At 34.8% G+C, this 23689-nt stretch overlaps 1 protein-coding gene across 4 annotated transcripts in view; it reads right to left on the reverse strand.

Annotated features, from left to right (window-relative positions):
• LOC102991067 (complement factor H-like) overlaps positions 1-23689 on the reverse strand; it is a 141097-nt gene that overhangs the window by 41517 nt on the left and 75891 nt on the right. For all 4 annotated transcript variants that reach the window (XM_028488298.1, XM_028488295.1, XM_024130719.2 and 1 more), the window contains 6 exons: positions 21801-21977; positions 17690-17866; positions 16717-16899; positions 16430-16609; positions 13891-14070; positions 9066-9248 (listed from right to left, as the gene is read on the reverse strand). In XM_028488298.1, the coding sequence (XP_028344099.1) occupies positions 9066-9248; positions 13891-14070; positions 16430-16609; positions 16717-16899; positions 17690-17866; positions 21801-21977 (1080 nt within the window). The remainder of the gene's footprint in view (positions 1-9065; positions 9249-13890; positions 14071-16429; positions 16610-16716; positions 16900-17689; positions 17867-21800; positions 21978-23689) is intronic.

Raw genomic sequence — 23689 nt, forward strand, 5'->3', positions numbered from 1 at the left:
AAGAAAAAGAAATAAAAGGAATACAAATTGGAAAAGAAGTAAAACTGTCACTGTTTGCAGATGACATGATACTACAGGTAGAGAATCCTAAAGATGCCACCAGAAAACTACTAGAGCTAATCAATGAATTTGGTAAGGTTTCAGGATACAAAACGAATGCACAGAAATCTCTGACCTTCCTATACACTATCAACGAAAGATCAGAAAGTGAAAGTAAGGAAACAATCCCATTTACCATTGCAACAAGAAGAATAATATATCTAGAAATAAACCTACCTAAGGAGGCAAAAGACCTGTACTCAGAAAACTATAAAACACTGATGAAAGAAATCAAAGATAACATAAACAGATGGAAAGATATACCATGCTCCTGGATTGGAAGAATCAATATTGTGAAAATGACTATATTACTCAAAGCAATCTGCAGGTTCAGTGCAATCCCTATCAAATTACCCATGGCATTTTTCACAGAACTAATGGAAGAGATTTTACAATTTGTATGGGAACACAAAAGACCCCGAGTGGCCAAAGCAGTCTTAGGAAAGAGAAACGGAGCTGGAGAAATCAGGCTCCCTGACTTCAGACTATACTACAAATCTACAGTAATCAAGATGGTATGGTAGTGGCACAAAAACATAAATATAGATCAATGGAACAGGACAGAAAGTCCAGAGATAAACCCATGCACATATGGTCACCTTATCTTTGACAAAGGAGACAAGAATAAAAAATGGAGAAAAGACGGCCTGTTCACTAAATGGTGCTGGGGAAAATGGACAGCTGCATGTAAAAGAATTAAATTAGAACACATCCTAATGCCATACACAAAAATAAACTCAAAATATTTTAAGGACCTAAATGTAAAGCCAGACACTATAAAACTCTTAGAGGAAGACATAGGCAGAGCACTCTATGACATAAATCACAGCAAGATCCTTTTTGACCCACCTCCTAGAGTAAGGGAAATAAAAGCAAAAATAAACAAACGGGACCTAAGGAAACTTAGAAAGTTTTGCATAGCAAAGGAAACCATAAACAAGACAAGGAGACAACCCTCAGAATTCGAGAAGATATTTGCAAATGAAGCAACTGACAAGGGGTTGAACTCCAAAATATACAAACAGCCCATGCAGCTCAGTATCACAAAAACAAACCACCCAGTCCAAAAATGGGCAGAAGACCTAAATAGACATTTCTCTATAGAAGACATGCAGATGGCCAACAAATACATGAAAAGATACTCAATATTACTAATCGTTGGAGAGATGCAAATCAAAACCATGGTGAGGTGTGACCTCACACCGGTCAGAATGGCCATCATCAAAAAACCTAGAAACAATAAGGGTCTTCCTTGGTGGCACGGTGGTTAGGAATCTGCCTGCCAATGCAGGGGACACGGGTTCAATCCCTGGTCCGGGAGGATCCCACATGCCGTGGAGCAACTAAGTCTGTGTGACACAACTGCTGAGCCTGTGCTCTAGAGCCCATGAGCTACAACTACTGAAGCCCGCGTGCCTAGAGCCAGTGTTCCACAACAAGAGAAGCCACTGCAATGAGAAGCCTGCACACTGCAATGAAGAGTAGCCCCCACTAGCTGCAACTAGCGAAAGCCTGCACACAGCAACGAAGATGCAATGAGAAGCCCGCACACTGCAATGAAGAGTAGCCCCCACTAGCTGCAACTAGCGAAAGCCTGCACACAGCAACGAAGACCCAATGCAGCCAAAAATAAATAAATAAAATTAATAAATTTAAAACAAAACAAAAAAAACAGTAAATGCTGGAGAGGGTGTGGAGAAAAGGGAACCCTTCTGCACTGTTGGTGGGAATGTAAATTGATACAGCCACTATGGAAAACAGTATGGAGGTTCCTTAAATAGCTAAAAATAGAACTACCATATAACCCACTACTTGGCATATACCCTGAGAAAACCATAATTCTAAGAGGTACGTGTACCACAATGTTCATTGCAGCACTATTTACAAAACCCAGGACATGGAACCAACCTAAATATCCATCAACAGATGAATGGATAAAGAAGATGTGACACATATATACAATGGATTATTACTCAGACTGAAGAAGAACGAAATTGAATTATTTGTAGTGAGGTGGATGGCCCAAGAATCTGTCATACAGAGTGATGTAGGTCAGAAAGAGAAAAACAAATACCGTATGTTAACGTATATATATGTAATTTAAAGAAGTGGTACTGATGAACCTAGTGGCAGGGCAGGAACAAGGACTCACAAGTAGAGAATGGACTTGAGAGCGTGGGGGTGGTGGGAGGTTGAGATGAAGTGAGAGAGTAGCATTGACATATATACACTACCAAATGTAAAATAGATAGCTAGTGGGAAGCTGCTGCATAGCACAGGGAGATCAGCTCGGTGTTTTGTGACAACTTAGAGGGGTGGCATAGGGAGGATGGGAGGAAGGCTTGGGAGGGAGGGGATATGTGGATGCGTGTATACATGTGGCTGATTCACTTTGTTGTATGGTAGAAACTAGCACAACATTGTAAAGCATTTATACTCCAATAAAGATGTGAAAAAAATAAATTAAAAAAAATATTGTGTTAGTTTCAGGTCTACTACATAATGATTTGACTTTTACATATATTATGAAATGACCAGCAGGATGTCTAATAGCAATCTGTCCCTATACAACGTTATTATAATATCATTGACCATATTCCTTATGCTGAATACACATCCCCCTGGCTTCTTTAGAGTCTACGGATATGTGAGATCATGTGGCATTTGTCTTTTTCTATCTGAGTTATTTTACTTAACCATAATACACCCTAGATCCATCCATGTTGTGGCAAATGGAAATGTGTAATTTTTATGGCTTAGTAATAGTTCATTTTGTGTGTATATATAAAACGTCTTCTTAATCCACTCCTCTATCAATGGACACTTAGATTGATTCCAAACCTTGGCTATTGTAAGTAATGCTGCAATGAACATTGGAGTGCATATATCTTTTCAAATGTTCCTGGTTCCTTTGAATAAATACCCAGAAGTGGAATTGCCAGATCATATGGCAGTTCTATTTTTAGTTTTTTAAGGAAACTCCATACTCTTTTCCGTACTGGCTGCACCAATCTACAATCGCACCAACAGTGCACAAAGATTTCCTATTCTCCACATCTTCGCCAACACTCGATATTGTCTTTTTGATGACAGCCATTAAGACAGGTGTGAAGGGACATTTCACTGTGGTTGTGACATACATTTGCCCGACTTAATGATGTTGAGCCTCTCTTCATGTGTCTGTTGGCCATCTGTATGTCTTCTTTGGAAAAAATGTCTATTCAGTTCCTCTGCCCATTTTCTAGTTGAGTTATTTGTTTTTCTGACGTTGGTTGCATTAATTCTTTGTATAGTTTGAATATTAACCCCTTAATGGATATATCCTTTGCAAATATCTTCTCACATTCAGTAGGCTGCCTTTTTCATTTTATTGATCGTTTTCTTTGCTGTGGAAAAGCTTTCTCATTTTATATAGTGCCGTTTGCTTATTTTTGCTTTTGTTTCCCTTGCCTGAGGAGACATATCCCCAAAAAACCAAAAAAACCCAAAATATTGCTAAAACTGATGTCAGAGAGCATAATGCCTTTGTTTTCTTCTAGAAGTTTTATGGATTCAAGAGTTACAATTAAGTCTTTAATTCATTTTCATTTTATTTTTGTATATTGTGTGAGAAAGTAGTCCAGCTTGCTTCTTTTGCATGTATCTTTCCTCTTTCTCCAACACCATTTACAGAGGCAATCATTTCCCCATGATGTTCTTGCCTCCTTTGTTACAGATTAATTGACCATGTAAATATGGGTATATTACTGGGCTCTCTAATCTGTTCTATAAATCTATGTGTCTGTTTTTGTGTCAATGCCATTCTACTTTGATTACTCTAGCTTTGTAGTATAGTCTGAAGTCAGGGAGCCTGATTTCTCCAGCTCCATTTTTCTTTCTCAAGATTGCTTTGGCTATTTGTGGTCTTTTGTGTTTCCTTACAAATTTTTTTTCTAATTCTGTGAAAAATGCCATTGGTAATTTAATAGGGATTGCATTGAATCTGTAGATTGCTTTCAGTAGCATGGTCATTTTAACAATATAAATTCTTCCAATTCGTGAACAAGATATCTTTCCATTTGTTTTGTCATCTTCAATTTATTTCATCAATTTCTTATAGTTTTCAGAGTACAAGTCTTTTACCTCCTTGGTTAGATTTATTCCTAGCTGTTTTATTCTTTTTGATGCAATTGTAAATGGGATTGCTTTCTTGATTTCTCCCTCTAAACCTTTGTTGTTCGGACATAGAAATGCAACATATTTCTGTCTATTAATTTTCTATCCTGCAACTTTAACGAATTCATTTATTAGTTCTAATAGTTTTTGGTGGTGTTTTTCTATGTATAGTATCATGTTATCTACAGATAGTGATAGTTTTACTTCTTCCTTTCTAATTTGAATTCCTTTTATTTCTTTTCTTGTTTGATTGCTGTGTCTAGGACTTCCAATACTATGTTGAGTAAAAGTGGAGAGAGTGGGCGTCCTTGTCTTGTGCCTGGTTTAGAGGAAATGCTTTCAGCTTTTCACCATTGAGTATGACATTGGCTGGACGTTTGTCATATATGGACTTTATTATGCTTAGGTATGTTTCCCCTCTACCCACTTCACTGAGAGATTTAACATAAATAGATATTAAATTTTGTCAAGAGCTTTTTCTGCATCTATTGAGATAAATATATCATTTTTATTCTTCAATTTGTTGATGTATATCACATTGATTTGCAGATATGGAAACATACTTGAATCCCTCTGAAAAGTCCCACTTGATCATGGTGTATGATCATTTTAACGTATTGTTGAATTTGGTTGGCTAATATTTGATTGAAGATTTTTACACCTAAGTTCATCAGTGATATTGGCCTGTAACTTTCTTTTTTTGCACCATCTTTGTTTTTGGCCTCAGGGTGATGCTGAACTTGCAGAAGAAGTTCAGAAGTGTTCTTCCTCTTCAATTTTTTTTGGAATATTTTGAGAAGAATAGGTGTTAACTCTTTTGTAAATGGTAGAATTCACCTCTGAATCTGTCTGGTCCTGGATTTTTGTTTCTTGGGTTTTAAAATTACTGATTCAATTTTAATATTGGTAATCAGTCTGTTCATATTTTCTATATTTCTCCTGATTTATATTTGAGAAATTGTTCATTAAATGGAATTTATCAATTTCTTCTTGGTCACGCATTTTATTGGTGTGTAATTGTTCATAGTAATCTCTTATGGTTCTTTATATTTCTGTGGTATCAGTTGTAGCTTCTCCTCTTTCATTTCTGGTTTTATTGAGTCAGACTCTCATCTCTTTTTCATGATGCGTCTTTCTAAAGGTTTATCAATTGTGTTTATCTTTTCAAATGACTAGCTCTTAGTCTCATTGATATTTTCTATTGTTTTTTTAAGTCTCTATTTCATTCATTTCTCCTCTGTATTTATTATTTCTTTCCTTCTACTAACTTTGGGTTCTGTTTACTCTTCGTTTTCGAGTTCCTTTAGGTCTAAGTTAGATTATTTCCTTGGGATTTTTCTTCTTTCCTGAGGTAGGCCTGTATCACTATAAACTTCCCTCTTAGAATTGCTTTTGCTGAGTCCCATAGATGTTGGACCATTGTTTTTCCATTTTCATTTGTCTCCAAGTATTTTTCTTAATATCCTCTTTGATTTTTTCTGTGACCCCTTGGTTGTTTTGTAGCATATTCTTTAACCTCTAACTGTTTACACTTTGGGAAGTTTTGGGTTTTTTTTTCCTGTAGTTGAAGTCTAGTCTCATACATTTGTGGTCAGAAAAGATGCTGGCTATGATTTCAATGTTCTTAACTTTCTTTTGTGGCCAAGATGTAATGTATCCTGGAGAATGTTCCATGTGCACTTGAAAAGAACGTGTATCTGATGGTTTTGGATGGAATGTTCTATGTATGTTTAGTAAGTCCATCCAACCTATCGTTTAAGTCCAATGTTTCTTCACTGGATTTAAACTTAATTTTCTGTCTGGATGACCTGTCCTTTAATGTAAGTGGGAAGTTGAAGTCCTCTACTATTGTTTTGTTACTGTCTATTTCTCCGTATTTGTTTGTTAGTATTTTCTTTATCTACTTAGGTGCTTCTATTTGGGGTGCATATATATTTAAACCTGTTGCATAATCTTGTTGGATTGGTCCCTTTCTCACTATATAATGTCTTCTTTATCTCTTGTTTCAGTTTCTGTTTTAAAGTCTATTTTGTCTGATATAAATTTTGCTACCCCAGATTTGTGTTTATTTCTATTTTCATGAAATGCTTTTTTCCATTCCCTCACTTTGTCTGAGTGTTTCTTTAGATCTGAAGTGAGTGATTATAGGCAGCATATATATGTGTCATTTTGGTTTTTTTTAAAATCAATTCAGCCACTCTGTGTCTTTTGATTGGAGCATTTTGGTTCATTTATATTTAAAGTAATTATAGATAGGTAAGTACCTATTGCCATTTTGTTAATTGTTTTTTGGTTGTGTTTGTAATTCTTTTTTGTTCCTTTCTTCTGTTCTCTCTTCCTTTGTGATTTAATGACTATCTCTAGTGTTACGTTTGGATTACTTTCTTTTGTGTGTGTGGATGTATTATAGATTTTCTGTTTTGTTGTTACTATTAGATTCATATATAACAACCTATATTCATATGTGGTTATAAGTTGATAGTCTCTTAAGTTCAGACACATTCTAACAACCCTGCATTTCTATTCCCCACCTCATATTTTACATCCTTTTGTTTTGTGTTTCTATTAACTACTTATTGTGGATACAGAGGATCTTTACTCTTTTTGTCTTTTAACCTTCTTACTAGCACCTACTACATTTACTGTATGTTTTGCTTTTACCATTAAGATTTTTGTAATTTTCTTATTTCTAGTTGTGGTCTTTACTTTTCCTCTTAGAAAGTCCCTTTAACATTTCTTGTAAAGTCATTTTAGTGCTGCTCAACTCTTTTATCATTTGCTTATCTGTAAAACTGTTGATTCATCCTTTGATAGCCTTGCTGGATACAGTCGTCTTGGTTGTAAGTTCTTTCCTTTGATCACTTTGTATATGTTGTGCCACTCCCTTGTGGCATGCAACGTTTCTTCAGAAAAATCTGCTAATAGTCGTAGAGGAGTCCTCTTGTATGTACCTAATGGCTTTTCTCTTACTACTTTTAAGATTCTCTCTTTATTTTTAATTTTTGCCATTTAAATGATAATGTGTTGGTGTGGTCCTCTTTGCGTAGATGTTGTTTGGGACTTTCTGATTTCCAGACCTGGAAGTCTTGTTAGAATGTTTCAGTTATTATTTCTTCAAATACGTTCTCTGTTTCTTTCTGTCTCTATTTATTTGGTATCCCTATAATGAGAATATTACTATACTTGATGTTGTTGCAGATGTCTCTTAAGCTATCCTCATTTTTTTTAAATTTTTTTCTCTTTCCTGTGCTGTGTGGGTGGTTTCCACTACCCTGTCTTGCAGATCACTGATCCATTCCTCTGAATCTTCTAATCTGCTGTTGACTTCCTCTGGTGTAATTTTTCATTTCAGCTGCTGTATTCTTCAGTTCTGTTTAGTTCTTGCTGATATTTTCTTCCTTTTTCTTTTTTTTTTTTTTTTTTTTTTTTTTGCGGTACGCGGGCCTCTCACTGCTGTGGCCTCTCCCTTTGTGGAGCACAGGCTCCAGACGTGCAGGCTCAGCGGCCATGGCTCACGGGCCCAGCCGCTCCGCGGCATGTGGGATCTTCCCAGACCGGGGCACGAACCCGTGTCCCCTGCATCGGCAGGCGGACTCTCAACCACTGCGCCACCAGGGAAGCCCTCTTTTCTTCCTTTTTCTTAAAATTCTCACTGTTTTCATCCATTCTTCTCCAGAGTTCACTGAGCATTGTTATGGTCATTACCTTGAACTCTATTGGGCATACTGCTTATCTTCACTTTGTTTAGAGTTTTTTCTGAGATTTTGTCTTGCTCCTTCATTTGGAATGTACTTCTCTGTCTCCTCATTTTGCCTAATTGTGTTTATTTATATGTGTGAAGCATGTTCCTGATCTTGGAGGAGGGACCTTATGTAGGAAAAGTCTATGGGACCCAGCAGCATGCTCCCCTCTGTAGGATCTATACACCAGATCTGTATGCTATAAGGGTGCCCATCTGTGGTAGCAAGGCCAATTACTGTGTGTGCACTGGTAAGTGGGGCTGGCCCCCCACCTGGTTGGCTACCAGACTCTGCCTCATGCAGAGGCTGTCAGCCACTGGTGGGCAGGATGAAGTCCTGGGGCAGCTGGCTGCAGGACCCAAGGGTATCTAGGCTGGGGCTGTCCCACCCAGGAACAGGGCCAGGTCCCATTGTAGGAGCTGTGGGGCCTGGTGGCACCTGGGGTTGGTGCTGTCGTGGGTTGGTAAGCTTCTGGTGCTAATAAGCTATAGGGAGAACTCCAAAGTGGCACTTGTCTCTTATAATGGCTGGCACTAGCATCCATGTCCCCAGTTGCCTCCTGCCTCTCTGGGAGGTTCACAAAGATCAGCAAGTCAGTCTAACCCAGACTTCTTTCTAATCACTGCCTCTGCACTGGGACATGGAGCAAGTGAGAATTTTTGTGTGCCTTTTAAGAACAGAATCTCTGTTTCCGACAGCCCTCTGTCTTTCCTGTACACAAGCTACCCTGGACTTCTAAGTCAGACATGCTAGGGGCTTATCTTCCAAGTCTGTGACTCCCAGGCTGGGCAGCCCAACTGCCCCTTCATTCTTGTCCTTTTGATTATTAGGAATAAAATATGCATAAACATAAATTTTACCTGGTATTTACATAGTAGGCCAAAGATTTTGTCTGTATTTACTTCACACTAGAAGTGAAAGAATGTTCATTAATTTATATACTTAATTGTGATTTACCGTTTCAAGATAAAGTGGAATAGAGAGACCTTGACTTTGCTGATCCATACAAAGCTTAGAGGAGTATTAATCTTATTTAAAAGAATGTTATAAAGCAAATTATGCACTACTGACCAATACAGCGTGGGATTGACTGCCATCTCCCATCCTTGCACACAAGTTCTTCTGCATCTTGAATTAGATAATTTTCTTGACAAAGAATAGATATTTTTTCTCCATCCTGATATGTCACTGTAGTTGTCATATCTCGAGTATTGGGAATCTGAGGTGGGGGTGGGCATGACTGTATTTGTGCTTCTGAAAATATTAAAATTAGATTTCTTGATTAAAAACCATAAGTTAAAAATATTAAAGGAATAATTTTCAATAAATAGAAAGCTCTAATAATATATCATAAATGATTAAACAATATTAGACTCAAGTATACTCTTAAGCTTGTTTAGCACTTTAATATATCACACTTGGTTTACAGTGTCATGGTCTTCCTTGCAGGTTCTTCCTTCTGTTCTTTCTATGGTCAATCTTGCATAATTTACGTAAAATCGATTTTAATTACTTCTAACCTTTAGGATTTCTAAGTGAATTGCTCACTCAATTACAGGCACTAAGTAAAAACTGATATCAGGACATTTTTTTTTTACAGATATTGGTGATCAGATGTATTGGAATCGGCTTAAAACCCTCACAAGATTTTCTCCCAGTGGAAGCAGATTAGCCAGAGGAAAAATTACCCTTAGTTAATGGTCAATTAATTTGTTTCAGAGTCTTGGCCAAGGTAAGAATTAGATATGTTCACTGGGATTTATAGTATACTGTTTACAGTTCAGAACTCTTCTGGAGGTACAATTTACTAGCTTTCCTGTGCTGTTAAGAGATATATAGATTGATGAAATACACCTGGTTTAATGGATTAGACAACCTGGCTTTAGTTACGTGACCAGCAGGGTATAAAAGACTCCTGTGTAAACTGTGTCTGAGTCCCATAAAATTGAGATACCTCAGATATATATTGGCAGTTCATAATTTGAAGACAAAGCCTGTCCTGCTCAACTGAGGGAAGACTCTGCATGACTACACCTGGAAGATTTTGGACCTCTCTGTGACTCCTTGATTTTGTTTTCTCCTGCCATACTGCATTTTTATTTCATTAGAAGCCGTATGCAAGTATATACTGGAAAGTCTTGTAAATCCTTTCAATTGTCCAATATTTTGTATTAAATTCAGGGAAATATTTGACTAAATACACTTCATTCATGCTTACTAATATCATCAGATTTTCTATTTTGCTCTACATCAATAGAAGTATTTTATATTTCATCCAAAATATTATTCTTATTTCTGTTTTAACTATCTTGACATTTTTTTCAATGTATTTTCAAGAATTTATTTTCTTTTGTGTCTGATGTTTAACCACTTTTGTCCTAATAATATTCATCTGTACTTCTTAATAAGTCTTGCAGAAGTTGGTCTATCCACTACATTTCCCTATAAACTGAATTAATATTCAGTAAATCAGCTATTTATGATTTTTTAGCTTATTATAATAATTTATATTTTAATTTTAATTATTCTTTCCTTCTATGTTCTTTGGGTGTATGTTCTTTTTTAGGTTCTAGATTGTACTTCTTATTACTTTAAGTTTGTTCCTTGTTTTGTAATGCATGCTTTAAACTACAAATATCTTTGTTTTTGCTGTATCCCACAGATTTCAAAGTGTACTGTTTTCCTTTTCATTTTACTTAATTTAACGTATTTTCTGTTAGTAAACCACCGAAAATGGGGTTTTTTAGTTTAGGGATTTGTGACATGCGTGAATAAGATGTGTAGCTAGCTCTCTTTTAATTTTATATTTGCTTTTACTTTAGAGAGAATAATGAGGACATTGATTACTTGAAATTTGTTGGGAATTCCTTTATCATATGAAAGTAATAAATTGTTTTAAATTAATTAACTATATTTAAATAAGCTAATATAGACTTCCAGGCAAGGTGTATTTCAAGAGCTATAAAGAAATATTGTATAATTATAAAAAAGTTAATTCACAAGGACTAAGCAATCATAAATGTATAATGTATCTAAAACTATATCAAATAAATGAAGCAAAGATGGACAGAGCTAAAAGAAGAAATAGACAAATCCATAATCCTAGTTAACAATACTGATAGCCTTCTTACTCTGACTGATAGAACTAGAAAAAAACATTTTAAGACATAGATAAATTTTTAGAACACTAGGAACCACTTTAACCTGATCTAGCAACTAGATTATACATATGCTTTATATGAAAAAGGAAATACCACAATGATAGGCAATATGCTGTGCAATAAAGAAACAACAAATTTCAAAATATTGAAAAATTACTGTGTGTTCTGTGACAATTGAATTAGATTAGAAATCAATAAGAATAAATTATCTATGTAAACACCCATGATACTCATCAACTGTATACATTAAATATATTCAGCTCTCTATATAAAAATCATACCACAATAAAGCTCTTAAATGGGGAATAAATTATTTAGAAAAACATAAATATTTGGGAATTAAACAACAAACTTCTAAACAACTGTCACATCAAAGAAGAAGTCATTAGGAATATTAGAAAATATTCCACAGAGAACTAAATGAAAGTAAATGGGATATATTTATAATTTTTTGAGACGCAGCTAAAGCAGCACTTAGAAGGGAAAAAGGTAGTTTTACAGGTTTACATTTAGAAAGTAGGATGGCTTAAATCAATGTTTTAATTTTCTATCTTAAGAAATGAGAGAGTAAAATTAAAATCAAGAAATTATAAGGAAGGAGAATTAAGTCCACAAAAGAGAGAAAATTGAGAAAGATGAATAGAAAAGAGAAAACAGAGAAAATTAACAAAGCTAAAAATTAGAGAAGAGAGGAAATGGAGAAAATTAAGAGTGTTAAAATTGGTTATTTGAAAATAATGATATTGAAAAACAAAACTCTTGGGAGAAGATCAAAATAAAGGAGAGAAACAACTATCAAGAATGAAAGAAGTGATATCACCAAATATACTGTAGAATTAAAAGAAAAATAGAATATTAAGTGACTATTAGAAAGAATTTTACATCAATCAATTTCATAAATTAGGTAAACTGGAGACATTTCTTGAAAAATACAACTTTCACACCTTGACAAAAGACAGTATCAAAAATGTGAAAATCACACTCCCTATTGAAATTGAATTCTTCATCAAGGGAAACTTCCAAAAAAAGCAAACTACATATCAGATGACTTCACATGTAACTTCAAAATTTTTTAGAACTATAAGTGTTTTACGCTTAAGACATTACTGGAAAAATAGAAGCAGAAATAAATAAAGAGACATACCATGTTTATGATGTGAATATTCAGTATGGTAAAGATGTCAATTCTCCCTAATTTATTTCTCATTATAAAGCCATCCCTTTCCATATACAAACAAATATTTTCTAAAAATCAATAAGCTTTCCCTGAAATTTCTACGTTAATGTAAAGACCAGAATAACTAAAACAATTTTGAGTAGGAGGAACATACTTGGAGACTACATATCAGACCTCACAGACTTCAAGTCTACTAAAAAGCTAGTTACAAAGGCAATTTGGCAGGAATAAAGATAGACAAATATATAAATGGACTGAATAGCAAGTCCAGAAATAAATCAACACTTCCATAGTCAATTGATTTTCATTCCAAAGTCTTTTCCACACATATTGCTAAAACAATTGGCTTAAAAAAATACTTAAAAAATCAACTCCTATTTTAAGCAGTACTTAAATGTTAATGTCAGATGGATAATATACTTAAATATACATATTAAAACTATAAAGCTTCTAGAAGAAAATGTAGAAGAACACATGTACTTCACTGCCTCTAAATATTACTTGTTTCCTTAAAGATGCAGTTGTGTAGCAAGTTCTCTTTTAATTTTATATTTGCTTTGAGGACATTGATTACTTGAAATTTGTTGGGCATTCCTTTATCATATGAAATTAATAAATTGTTTTAAATAAATTAACTATAATTAAATAAGCTAATATAGACTTGCAGACAAGGTGTGTTACAAAAACTATAAATAAATATTTTATAATTATAAGAAAGTTAATTCACAAGGACTAAGCAATCATAAATGTATCATGTATAATATACAGTACACATTGTATATTGCCATGGCAGTTGTTTAGAAGTTTGTTGTTTAATTCCCAAATATTTATGTTTTTCTAAATAATTTATTCTCCTTTAGTGTGGTATGATTTTTACATAGAGAACTGCATATAAGAAAGAACTATAAGATGTTGAACACTAGATAGTAGATTTGTTTTTATATTGGTTTGAAGCTACTTTCTGTATATTATAGGCTTGTAGAAATTGGTAAAAATATTGAGGATAGTGAGTCAAGGTGTCCTACAGTTAGAGAAGAGAGATACAGATGTGAAAGTAAAAAACTGAAATGAGCCTATTCAATTGGAATTGGTGGTGTCAATATGATTCAAGACTTTTTAAGATAGCTATAGATACACAAATAGATAAATAGATGACTTGATAGATACATAAATATATATAAATAGAGAGATACATAGATTGATACATAAATAGATACATGAATAAATACAAAATAGTTCAGCATAGACATAAGCACATTTATGTGTAATGTAAGAAATCGAAAGCAATGGTTTTCCCATGCTAATGAGCACACCTACTGCCCAGATGTTAATTTAAAGCCACCAAGGTTCTGGGTGTTGTGCCATATAGCTGACTAATGCACACGATACAATTAATATTTAGAAACAGTGTTTTGGTTTGTTTCTAAATTACCTTTAAGATTGAAAATTATTTGTAATGATAAATAACTAAATTTCCTTGAAAGACACAAAGATACTACTTTTACAAGTTAGAAAGAAATAGAATACATTTTTGAAAACATTATAAAGAAGAGTTTACTTTCTTTGCAGGTTAATTCAGGATCCCATCTTCCATTTATACAGATTGAGTGTTTGTACTCTGATTTTCCTCGACATTTGTAAGTTTTGTTGGTGTTATGGTCAAATTCAGTCGTAGCTGATGGATTTCCCTCAGTTGCAGGTATTTTTAACCATTTACACTTCTTAAGTTCCGCTGTCGCTATAAAATGAAAACATTCCCTTGAAAAGACTAATTCTAAGAACCAAATAACAAACACAATAAATAGTTATGAAGTCAGTATATAATGAACTTAAAATTTATGCCTACAAATTCCACCAACCAAGTTATTACTGATCAAATTGCATGAAATGAACTATTATATATGAACCTGAGTCCTGCGTCCAGTTTTTGAAATTTCAGAGAAAATATCCATCCTAAAGACATTCTGCATTTTGGATTGGAACATTTTTGCATGATCTACATAGTGAATAGTCATTGCATGAATAATCTGGTCCCAAACTTGAAAGATGTGCAAATGTTCACATTCATTTGTTTTTAGATCTCAAGCGTCTCTGCATTACTTTTAATTCACAATTTTAAAACATTAAAATAAAAACAATTATGTGTGGACATAGAATATCAAGTTGCTAATTTATATATATTTTTTCAAGAAAAGTAATGAAACATAATAAGAAAAGTACATCTAAGGTTTTTTTTAATAGAATCTTAATTTTTAAGCAGATCTTTTGAATGATCACCAAAAAATAACAAATACTTGGAATAAGAAAGTGCGTACTTAAAGTTAAAACCTGTTTTCTGTATATACACGTAGAGTCTTTGAGAAGCTATATTATACACCAGGTCATTCTATGATCCAATATAATGCCATAATAACAATTTTTTTTCTGGCTCCAGATAAAAGGTTAAATATGGAATAAAAAAGATTTTATATAGCTACCTATTTCAAAAAATCAGGGCAGGTGGAAGTCCTTTTTGAATATGACAAAATATCAGTATAGGTCTTTGGCAGTATTTGTTAATGATTTGTTAGTGATAAGAGTCAAGTGAGCATAACAGAATAAAGAAAAGTCAAGTAGTTGGCTATCGAAAATTAATGATTTGAAAATGCAACCCTGAAAAATTAACATGAAATAAGGAGATGAATTCAAAACACACTAGAGGCTTGAGAATCAGCCCTATTTTTAGGATTTGTTCAGAGTGTTGAGGGAGACAAAGCCGATAGTATTCTTCAGGGAATGGTAACCAAAGGAAGATGTATACTCAAAAGGAGCAGTGGTGGCTGCTGTCGTCATCCTATGATTGACTGGTTTCTGAAAGGAAAGCAAACTTATTTATTAGGAGAAAATAAATATAGTAAGAAGAATGAAAAGCTAGACTAGACAGAGTTACAAAATAAACACTGAGAGGAGAAAATTGGAATAAGGTCTATTATAGCTGAGAGGGATTACGTTAAACTGAATACAAGTAGAGGATTAACCTTTGCAAGGAAAACTCTGAGATCAGGGGAGTAATAATTGAAGCACATGTTTTGGTGTAAGGTAGAATGAAAAGTTAATGAGGCGAGGTCATTTGTGGAGATGGAAGAGGATAAAGATGAGGTTTGGTGAAGAACTGGCAATACCTTGGACAGGACTGTGTTTAGTAAAAATGTAGGGAGTAATAAACAATGAAATTTACTGATTAACTTAATAAACTCCTATTGAGTATCTCCCATCTGTCAGCCAGTCTTTTGGTATTGGCCATATATCAGTGAACCAAACAGGTATGAATCTCTGCTCTCATGGAGCCTGAGCCTAAGCCCTACCTTCTTGGAATAATTAATGACTAGAAATCTGATGAATAAATAAGACTGGGCATCCAGGGCTCTCTCTGAATGCAGGACCCAGGAAAACTCCAGGAAAGAAGTCATCTAAGGGAAAAGTGAAGGAAGATAGCTAAGATTCTCCCAGGATGATTCACTTACAGTGAATCACTTACAGTGATTCACTTACAGTGAAATGCATCAGTCAGGGCAGGTTCCTGGCCCCAGCCCAAGGGCCTCCTGTGACTGAGTTACCTACTGACTGGGAGGGCCTGAGCCCACCTTCCCTCCAGCACATTAACTTCTTTTTGCTGCATTTGAAACTGACTGAGAAATCATCATTGTTAGAAGTTTTGAGAGAGGCAAGATTCCTAAAGGAATGCATGAAATGGGTATTTTCTTAGCTATATTTCCTTGTTTTAAAGGTCCTAAAAGAAAGAGTATCATATAAAAACAAAAATGGTATTTCTGCAGAGATAGTTGTATTTTCCTGGTAACTAGTACTCATATTTTAATCATGTGAATATCAGTAAGATTTAGCTTCACACTTGTAAAGATAAACAATGTTAATATCAGGACAGAAAGATTCATAAAATTCTCTTCTAGTTTATACTTTTCCTCTTCAGACACATATTGAATTATAAACAACACATGTTGGGAATCATTATAATTTAAGCTGACATTTTCAAGGATAACTCTAAATTTCCACAATATGGTTGCAAATGTTAAATGTCAATTTGAGAAGTGCATTCTCACCAATGCACTGAGGAGGCTGGGTCCACTTTCCACTAATACATGTGACTGATCTGGGTCCAATCATTGTAAATGTTTCTCTGCAACTGAACTCTACCAAGTCTCCATGGTGATAGAGAGGGGCAGAACGGTTGACATAGCCGTGATCAAGTTCCGGTATATCTCCACAGGTACTCTTCTCCTCTGGAAAATTTCACAAAAATATGTTCGTCTTTATCATTCAAGTTTGTATAAGAATACAAATAAAAGTGTTGACTTACCTTTAACTATTACTATTTTTAATACATTACCAATACACACGGGCAAAGCTGTCCATTGTCCATCAACACACTGAATTTTATGAGAGCCCTTCATCAGAAATCCAGGATTGCAAACATATTCCACCACCTCACTGTGTCCATATTCTTCTTTCTGTGTCCCTTTAACTTCCCCACTGAGGAGTTGAGGAGGTGGGGCACACGATTTTACTCGCCCTACAGTAGACATACTGTGTAAATAATGGTTACGTGGTCTATTTTACAGCTTAAAAATCCAGCTAATGCAGAGATTTTTTTGTCAATTAGTTTATTATTTATTACATAATTTATTTTAGCATTCTTAAACAATGAAAAAACAATGGTGTTTACACCAGAGTCGGTTTCCTAGTTCTATTACTCATCCTGAGCTAACATATTGGAAGTCTATGTAAGCCCAGAAAACATGTTCAATAATCTAGATACCCTAAATAGGTATGCAAACCAATTAATCAATATGGGTGTGTAAATTATAGCAATATTCTTATTCCATGGAAACATTGTATCAAAACTTTTTGAAAAAATATTATCCTTTGAAACAAGCATTTGATCAAGTTTTAACTTTTATTCCAGCCATACATATGATTGAATTGACTATAAGCTACCTGAACATTGTTTAGACACACTTGATGACACTTAAGGTAAGTGCCACATTATCTAAAATGTCCAATATTAATGGTGGAATTGTAGGCAAAAGGAAAACTAACAAGAAATCCTGCCAGTGTCAGGTTCCTTATACATATCTGTGGATACTTCCACCACACATTTCAAGAAGCAACTGGAGATTAATTTCTTAAATAAGGAAAACAGTTTTATCTACAACCCAACACTTGTCCTTGGTGGGTATACCTCTGGCTTAATGCAATAGATTATAGATGCACTGGAAGAAGACAGAAAATTAAGAGAGGAAAAAAATGGTTGATGTCTAAGGTTTTAACTCTTGTTTAGCATCTGTAAGATAAATATTTACCTTTACATGTTGGAAGATTAGGGGACCATCCAAAGTGGTAGCACTGAATTGAATCTGCTCCAACCATAATACGTCCTTTTATGCAGGAGAATTTCAACACGTCGCCAAATTTATATCTGTCTTTCTTGGGGTTAGCATCTAAATTGTTTCCCATTTGTGGAATACTGCATTCTCTTTCTATAGAAAGAGACAAATAATTTAGTGAGAATATACAAGTAATCACTGCCAAATAAATATTATATGTGTCATGTTAAAATGAGGTGCTGGGTACTGCATGCATATACAGAGGGGCAGCACATAAATGCTCTTCCTTGAAAAACATTACATATTAGGTTTTATACACCCTCTCCATTCATATGGGGATCTTGGAGAAATATTAAGGTATTGAACAGTAACGTATGTGTCCTGATAGTTTATTTATTAAGTCAGATTGTTTGAACTGGATATGATTTTATCACTGACATTTATAAAATTTAATGTTACTTTTTCTGTCTCAAAACGTAAAAAGATACTCCCACGATAAAGAAAACGAATGCTACAATTTTTAAATTGCACACAAATGAAAAATGGTATTTTTAAAAATATAATTGGGAAACCAGAACACACAAGGGAGACATTTCTCATGTATTTGAGTTACAGGAACATTAAAAATCCCTTAATTTTACAAGTGTGGAAATCAAACTGAAACATGATCAAATTGAAACATGAAACAAAATGAGGAACATGTTCAAGGTCACAGAGATAGGCATATTCTAGGTGTCATGATTATGTATATGATATACAAATATCAATTCTTGTGGTACCTATAAATGATCTTACTATTAATATATTTATAATTATTCTGATTCAAATTAAAAATGTGTAAAATTATAACCCCAAATTTATAAAATGTATGAAATTTGTGACATTGCTAGAAATTATGAAAAATTGCATTTTTCTTATTTGGAATCTTCCTATCTTGTTAATTAATTTATAAAATTCAAAACTGGAATTTGAAAATTAGAATTTTACCAAAATGAAAATTCATATCATCTGAAAGTCAAGTCTTAACACATAATCATAAAGTTAGATGTAAGTTAACTATTTTTAAAAAGTAATGTCACAAAAAATAACTCAAAAAATAGTTTTCATTTTGTGTTAATATTGAGTTTTGTAGCTTAGTTGAGAAGGTCACGCTTGATGAGAACAATTGAGATTCCTTTCCGAAAATTCTACTCCAAATTTCCACATAGCAAAACTTTTATTGGTATGTGTCTATGTTTATATATTTTGTGCTTATATAAAATCCCTATTTTATCATATTGTGAAAAATGCTGCATTAACAATAACATCGGTTGTAGGCTATTTTCCAAATGCTGTCTTCACATAAAGTCAGTGACTTTAAGAAAGCCACGATCATGTTAAGAGCCTCCCCTTTTACTTAGAATAAGCTCCAAGCACTTTACAATCCATTCCTTGCCTACACTTCCAATGTCATCTATCTGTCCCTGGAGTCAGAGTCAATACAGAATTTTTAAAATAGGTCAATTTCATTGCTGCCTCGGCTGTTGCACAGACCCTTATCTCTAGGCTGAATGAATGGTTTCCAACTTTTCTTTGCATAGATGTCTTCCTGTAGGAACTAGAGCCTTCAGTCCCCTCCTATTTGCTAAGCACTTGCATTCTTTTGTTCTTCGAATACAGTTATTTGGAAAATATAGTAGAAATATTTTACCTTTTGGTTCATTATTTACCTTAATTATTTGTTGTTTTTTCATAGTGGAGTGAAAGGTCTTGAAAGGCAGATCCCCTGTTTGTATCTTTCACCATTTTCTCTTAGCCTACTTCTAGGACATATTAGGTGTTTGTTGACAGCCTGAAAAGTGAAATTTGTGCCCAGAACACTGTCTCATTTCCGTTATAAATTCACTCTGTGTGTCTGTCTGAAATCTCTATTTTTAATCTTTTCTACTCTACCTAGTGTTCCTTCTCCTCCTTCCCCTGCGCACCACCTAATCTCACATGACTTTGTCTCCTACCTCAAAGGAAAATAGAAACCATCAGCGACTGCTTCTTTTCAGCATGAGATTTACACATCCATTTTCCTTCCTTCCTCCTGATAGGAAGTTGGAAGTAAAGCTGTTGCCACCAAAGCCCAGTATTTTCTCAGCAGCGCTGGTTCCTTTCCCTTCTCCTTCACAGGGAACTTCCTGTGTTCAGCCTCTGCCTGCTCCCCTCTCTAGCATATCCTCTTCAGCGTTCAATACACTCTCATCTTTCCCATTAAAACAATTCTTTATTCAGTGCATAATTCCCCTAGCAATATATCCTGAGCCTCCTCTTCTCTGCCACAAGCAAATCTTTTGAAAGAGTTATGTCCACATGCTGTATTAAGTTTCTTACTAATCATTTTTTTCATCAGGTTCGATGTAGGTTTTTCCCTGTCTACTCCATCCAAAACCATCTCTGTTGCAGTTTTTGTTGGCCTCTATGTAGTCAAATCTACCACATTTTTACAGTCTTCTAACTGGGCATATCTACTGAATTAGAAATATTCACCACTCTAACGATCATAATAATGTAATTAGATGACAATTTCCTCGATTTTATTGTATGGCAGGCATTATGGCAAGAACTTTATATGAATAATTTAGTCCAAAATCCTTTGAAATATTAGAACATTTGTAATTACTAATCCATTTCCCAGATTAGGAAGCGTGAACAAAGCTTCAAATAGGCTTGGTTGTTGCCCTAAGATACATGCTTAGCAAACTGTAGAACTGGAATTAGAACCCATCCAGGCTGACTCCACAGGATTCACCATTAGTTGATCTATTATACTTCCTTTACCTTTACACATTTTCTTCTCTCCACATCTATGAAACATTCATTTCTAAGTTTTTCCCCTAAATTCCCTGGGTTCTCCTTTTTCCTATCTACTTTGCCATCTATTCCTCTTTGTGTGGCACCTAAATGCTGGAATGCTTCAGGACTCAGTCTTGATCTCTCTTCGGTTTTCATTCTACATTCTTTCCCTATGTGAAATCATTATATATACGGTGATAATCTCACAGGTGTATCTCCTGGCTACATCCATGTATTCAACTCTGTAGTGGATATATCCAATTTTTATGGTCCATGGCGGCCCAATCACAATGTGTTGAAGTCAAAAGTTGCAGTGTTCTTCCCAAAGTGTTCTCTCTCCTGCCAGTAGCACCTGACAAAGTCATTTAAATTTACCTGCTTGCTTATGAAGCAATGGAGAGCAAGCACACGAGTCCCTTGACTTTTTGCTCTTTTCGACATCCACCATTTAGTGACATTATCTGTGTTTTCTGCCAACAAAATATATCCCAAATCTATCTTCTGCTATGCATCTCTTCAGCCATAACCTTATCTAATCCCCACTCTTTCTCACCCTACATGGCTTCCTGAAAAAAAACACAAAAAACCTTTCAAGACTCCAAATAAAATTATATCATTCCTTTCCTTAAAATTCCTTATGACTTTTCATCAATCATAAAATTAATCCAAATGTGAACATGCCCTGAAGTAACCTGGATAATCTTTCCTTTGCCTCCTATCCAGCCTCAGCTCATAAAATTCTCCCACACCTTGAGTAGAATCCATTAACCTTGGTACTTCCCAAATATTGTTTTGTTGCCAAAGCTTTGCATATACTGTTCCCTTGGCTTGGAACATTCAACATCCACTCGGTTGGCCAGAGATTGAAGCCCTGTTTCTAGCCCTGGAGAAAATACAACTGACTGGCAAAGATAAAAGAGATTCATGTCACTGTCCTCAGGACTTGGCACAGTGGGAAAATAAAGAGCTCCTCTCAGTACGTGCAGAAATTAATACTCAAGGTAGGAGGTATAAAGCAGAAACTCAGGAGCAAAATAGTTGAAGAGGTTGTAAGACACTGTCATTTTGGTAATGAGTGAGTCTTTGGACTTCAAAACTTCCCCTCCACCCAGTTTACATTAAAGCAGAAAGAGACATCTTGGTTTTAATCATCATGCCTTAAAAATGACTCTAGATCAGTCAAATTTGGTAAAAATAAAACATTTTTGATGATTATTGTCAATTATGTTCATCTTGAAAAGAATAACATCTGAAAAGGAGTTCTTACCATAACATGCAGGTTTATCAGACCAGCCATCTTCACCACACACTATTGAGCCTGTGGTGTGTCCATCTTGGCTCTCATGCCCATCAAGGCACTCGTAGTCCAGACTGTCATTGAGCTTAAACCATGTGCCATCACTTCTGGCTCTGGCATTCTCAAATACTGGCATATCACAGGATTCTAAGGGATAATGGAATAAAAATATTTCATTTCTAATATTATTTAGTGGGCAATCTGATTAAGTCTCATCTCAAGGGGAAAGGGGGCTTTACCAATTAGTATGTGCTAATAAATTATGATGCAAAAATAATCCAAGAATACCAGTGATAGATCACTGTCCTGGAATAGTTACTCAAAATGAAAAACATATATTTCTGTTATTGTTTTTTTTTTTTTTTTTTTTTGTCTGCAACACACGGCTCGTGTGATCTTAATTCCTTGACCAGGGATCGAAACTGTACCCCCTGTAGTGGGAGTGTAGATCCCTAACCACTGGATCGCCAGGGAATTCCTGAAAAAATATGTTTCTACACAACAGTTTTCTCCACACCTAATGTCTCTGAAATATTTCTTTTATGAACATTTTTCTCAATTTAATTATACTCATGCATTTTTCCCAGGCTAGTAACAAAATAAGCCATTACAGATGTATTGTACTATTTTTATAACAGCATTTTCTGAATTAATATGCTGAACTTATTAGCAGTTGTGACATATATGCCAGAGAAAAATTGATTAATTGAAAAAAAGAGTAATTTTCAACAAGGTAAGTAAATTTTAAAACATTCTATAGAATTCTACGTTAAAACACACTAATATTTAAAGTCACATGCTGACTTTGCTTTCCCAAATATATTTCTAATGGTTGTGTATTCTTTTATATTTATCAAGTTTGAATGCAGAAGTAGTTCTATTATTTATATAACAAGTTACAAGAAAGTAAAATGTTTCTTTACAAAAAGTAAAATTGAACAGTATCAATTTTTTTTTTTTTTTTTTTTTGTGGTATGCGGGTCTCCCTCTGCTGCGGCCTCTCCCGTTGCGGAGCACAGGCTCTGGACGCGCAGGCTCAGCGGCCATGACTCACGGGCCCAGCCGCTCCGCGGCATGTGGGATCCTCCCAGACCGGGGCGCGAACCCGGTTCCCCTGCATTGGCAGGCGGACGCGCAACCACTGCGCCAACAGGGAAGCCCCATGAACAGTATCAATTTTCACTAACACTGTAATAGGGTGATGTTAATAAAGATTTAAATAATCTCAAATTTCATAACGTGTTATGTAGCCAGCCAGCTTAAAACTTTAAAAAATTAAAGCAAAACTATACTAGTAAGAACAAAAGTAATAGAGAACTTTTCTCTTCCATGAAAAGAGTGTTAGATGGAAAATTGGTCACATATTAGTAAAAGTGAGTTTGATATGGGGGCAACTTTTATCATTTTCTCTTTGGCTAGTGCCCATATTAAGCATAGACATTGGAAAGAAAAAGAAATAAAATGTAAACAGTAGAAAGGGATATTTTAAATATCCACTTCACTTGAAGTGACTATGCAAATATCACTTCGAAAATATCATTGTGCGGCTTTGGGATGAATAAGATAAACTCAGCAAATTGTCCTTAGAAAATCGACATAAACATCTGTGTGGTGGGACAGAAAAACCTCTCAGCACAGCCGAATTTGGTCCTATCTAGAAGTGTTTCTGTGTCTCCACTTACTAGATGTTTATGAAGATTTCCTAACAGAGAGAATTTTTCGCAAGTGGATCTACACTACAGTTTCAAATATATAACTTTTACAAATTATATTATTTGAACATTATGTACTATGGACTCATATCTTCACTTAAAAACATAACTTTTAGGCTTAAGAGGAAAGATTCTGACATAAAAGTC

The sequence above is a fragment of the Physeter macrocephalus genome, chromosome 4 (genome assembly GCF_002837175.3).
Source record: "Physeter macrocephalus isolate SW-GA chromosome 4, ASM283717v5, whole genome shotgun sequence".
Lineage (NCBI taxonomy): Eukaryota > Metazoa > Chordata > Mammalia > Artiodactyla > Physeteridae > Physeter > Physeter macrocephalus.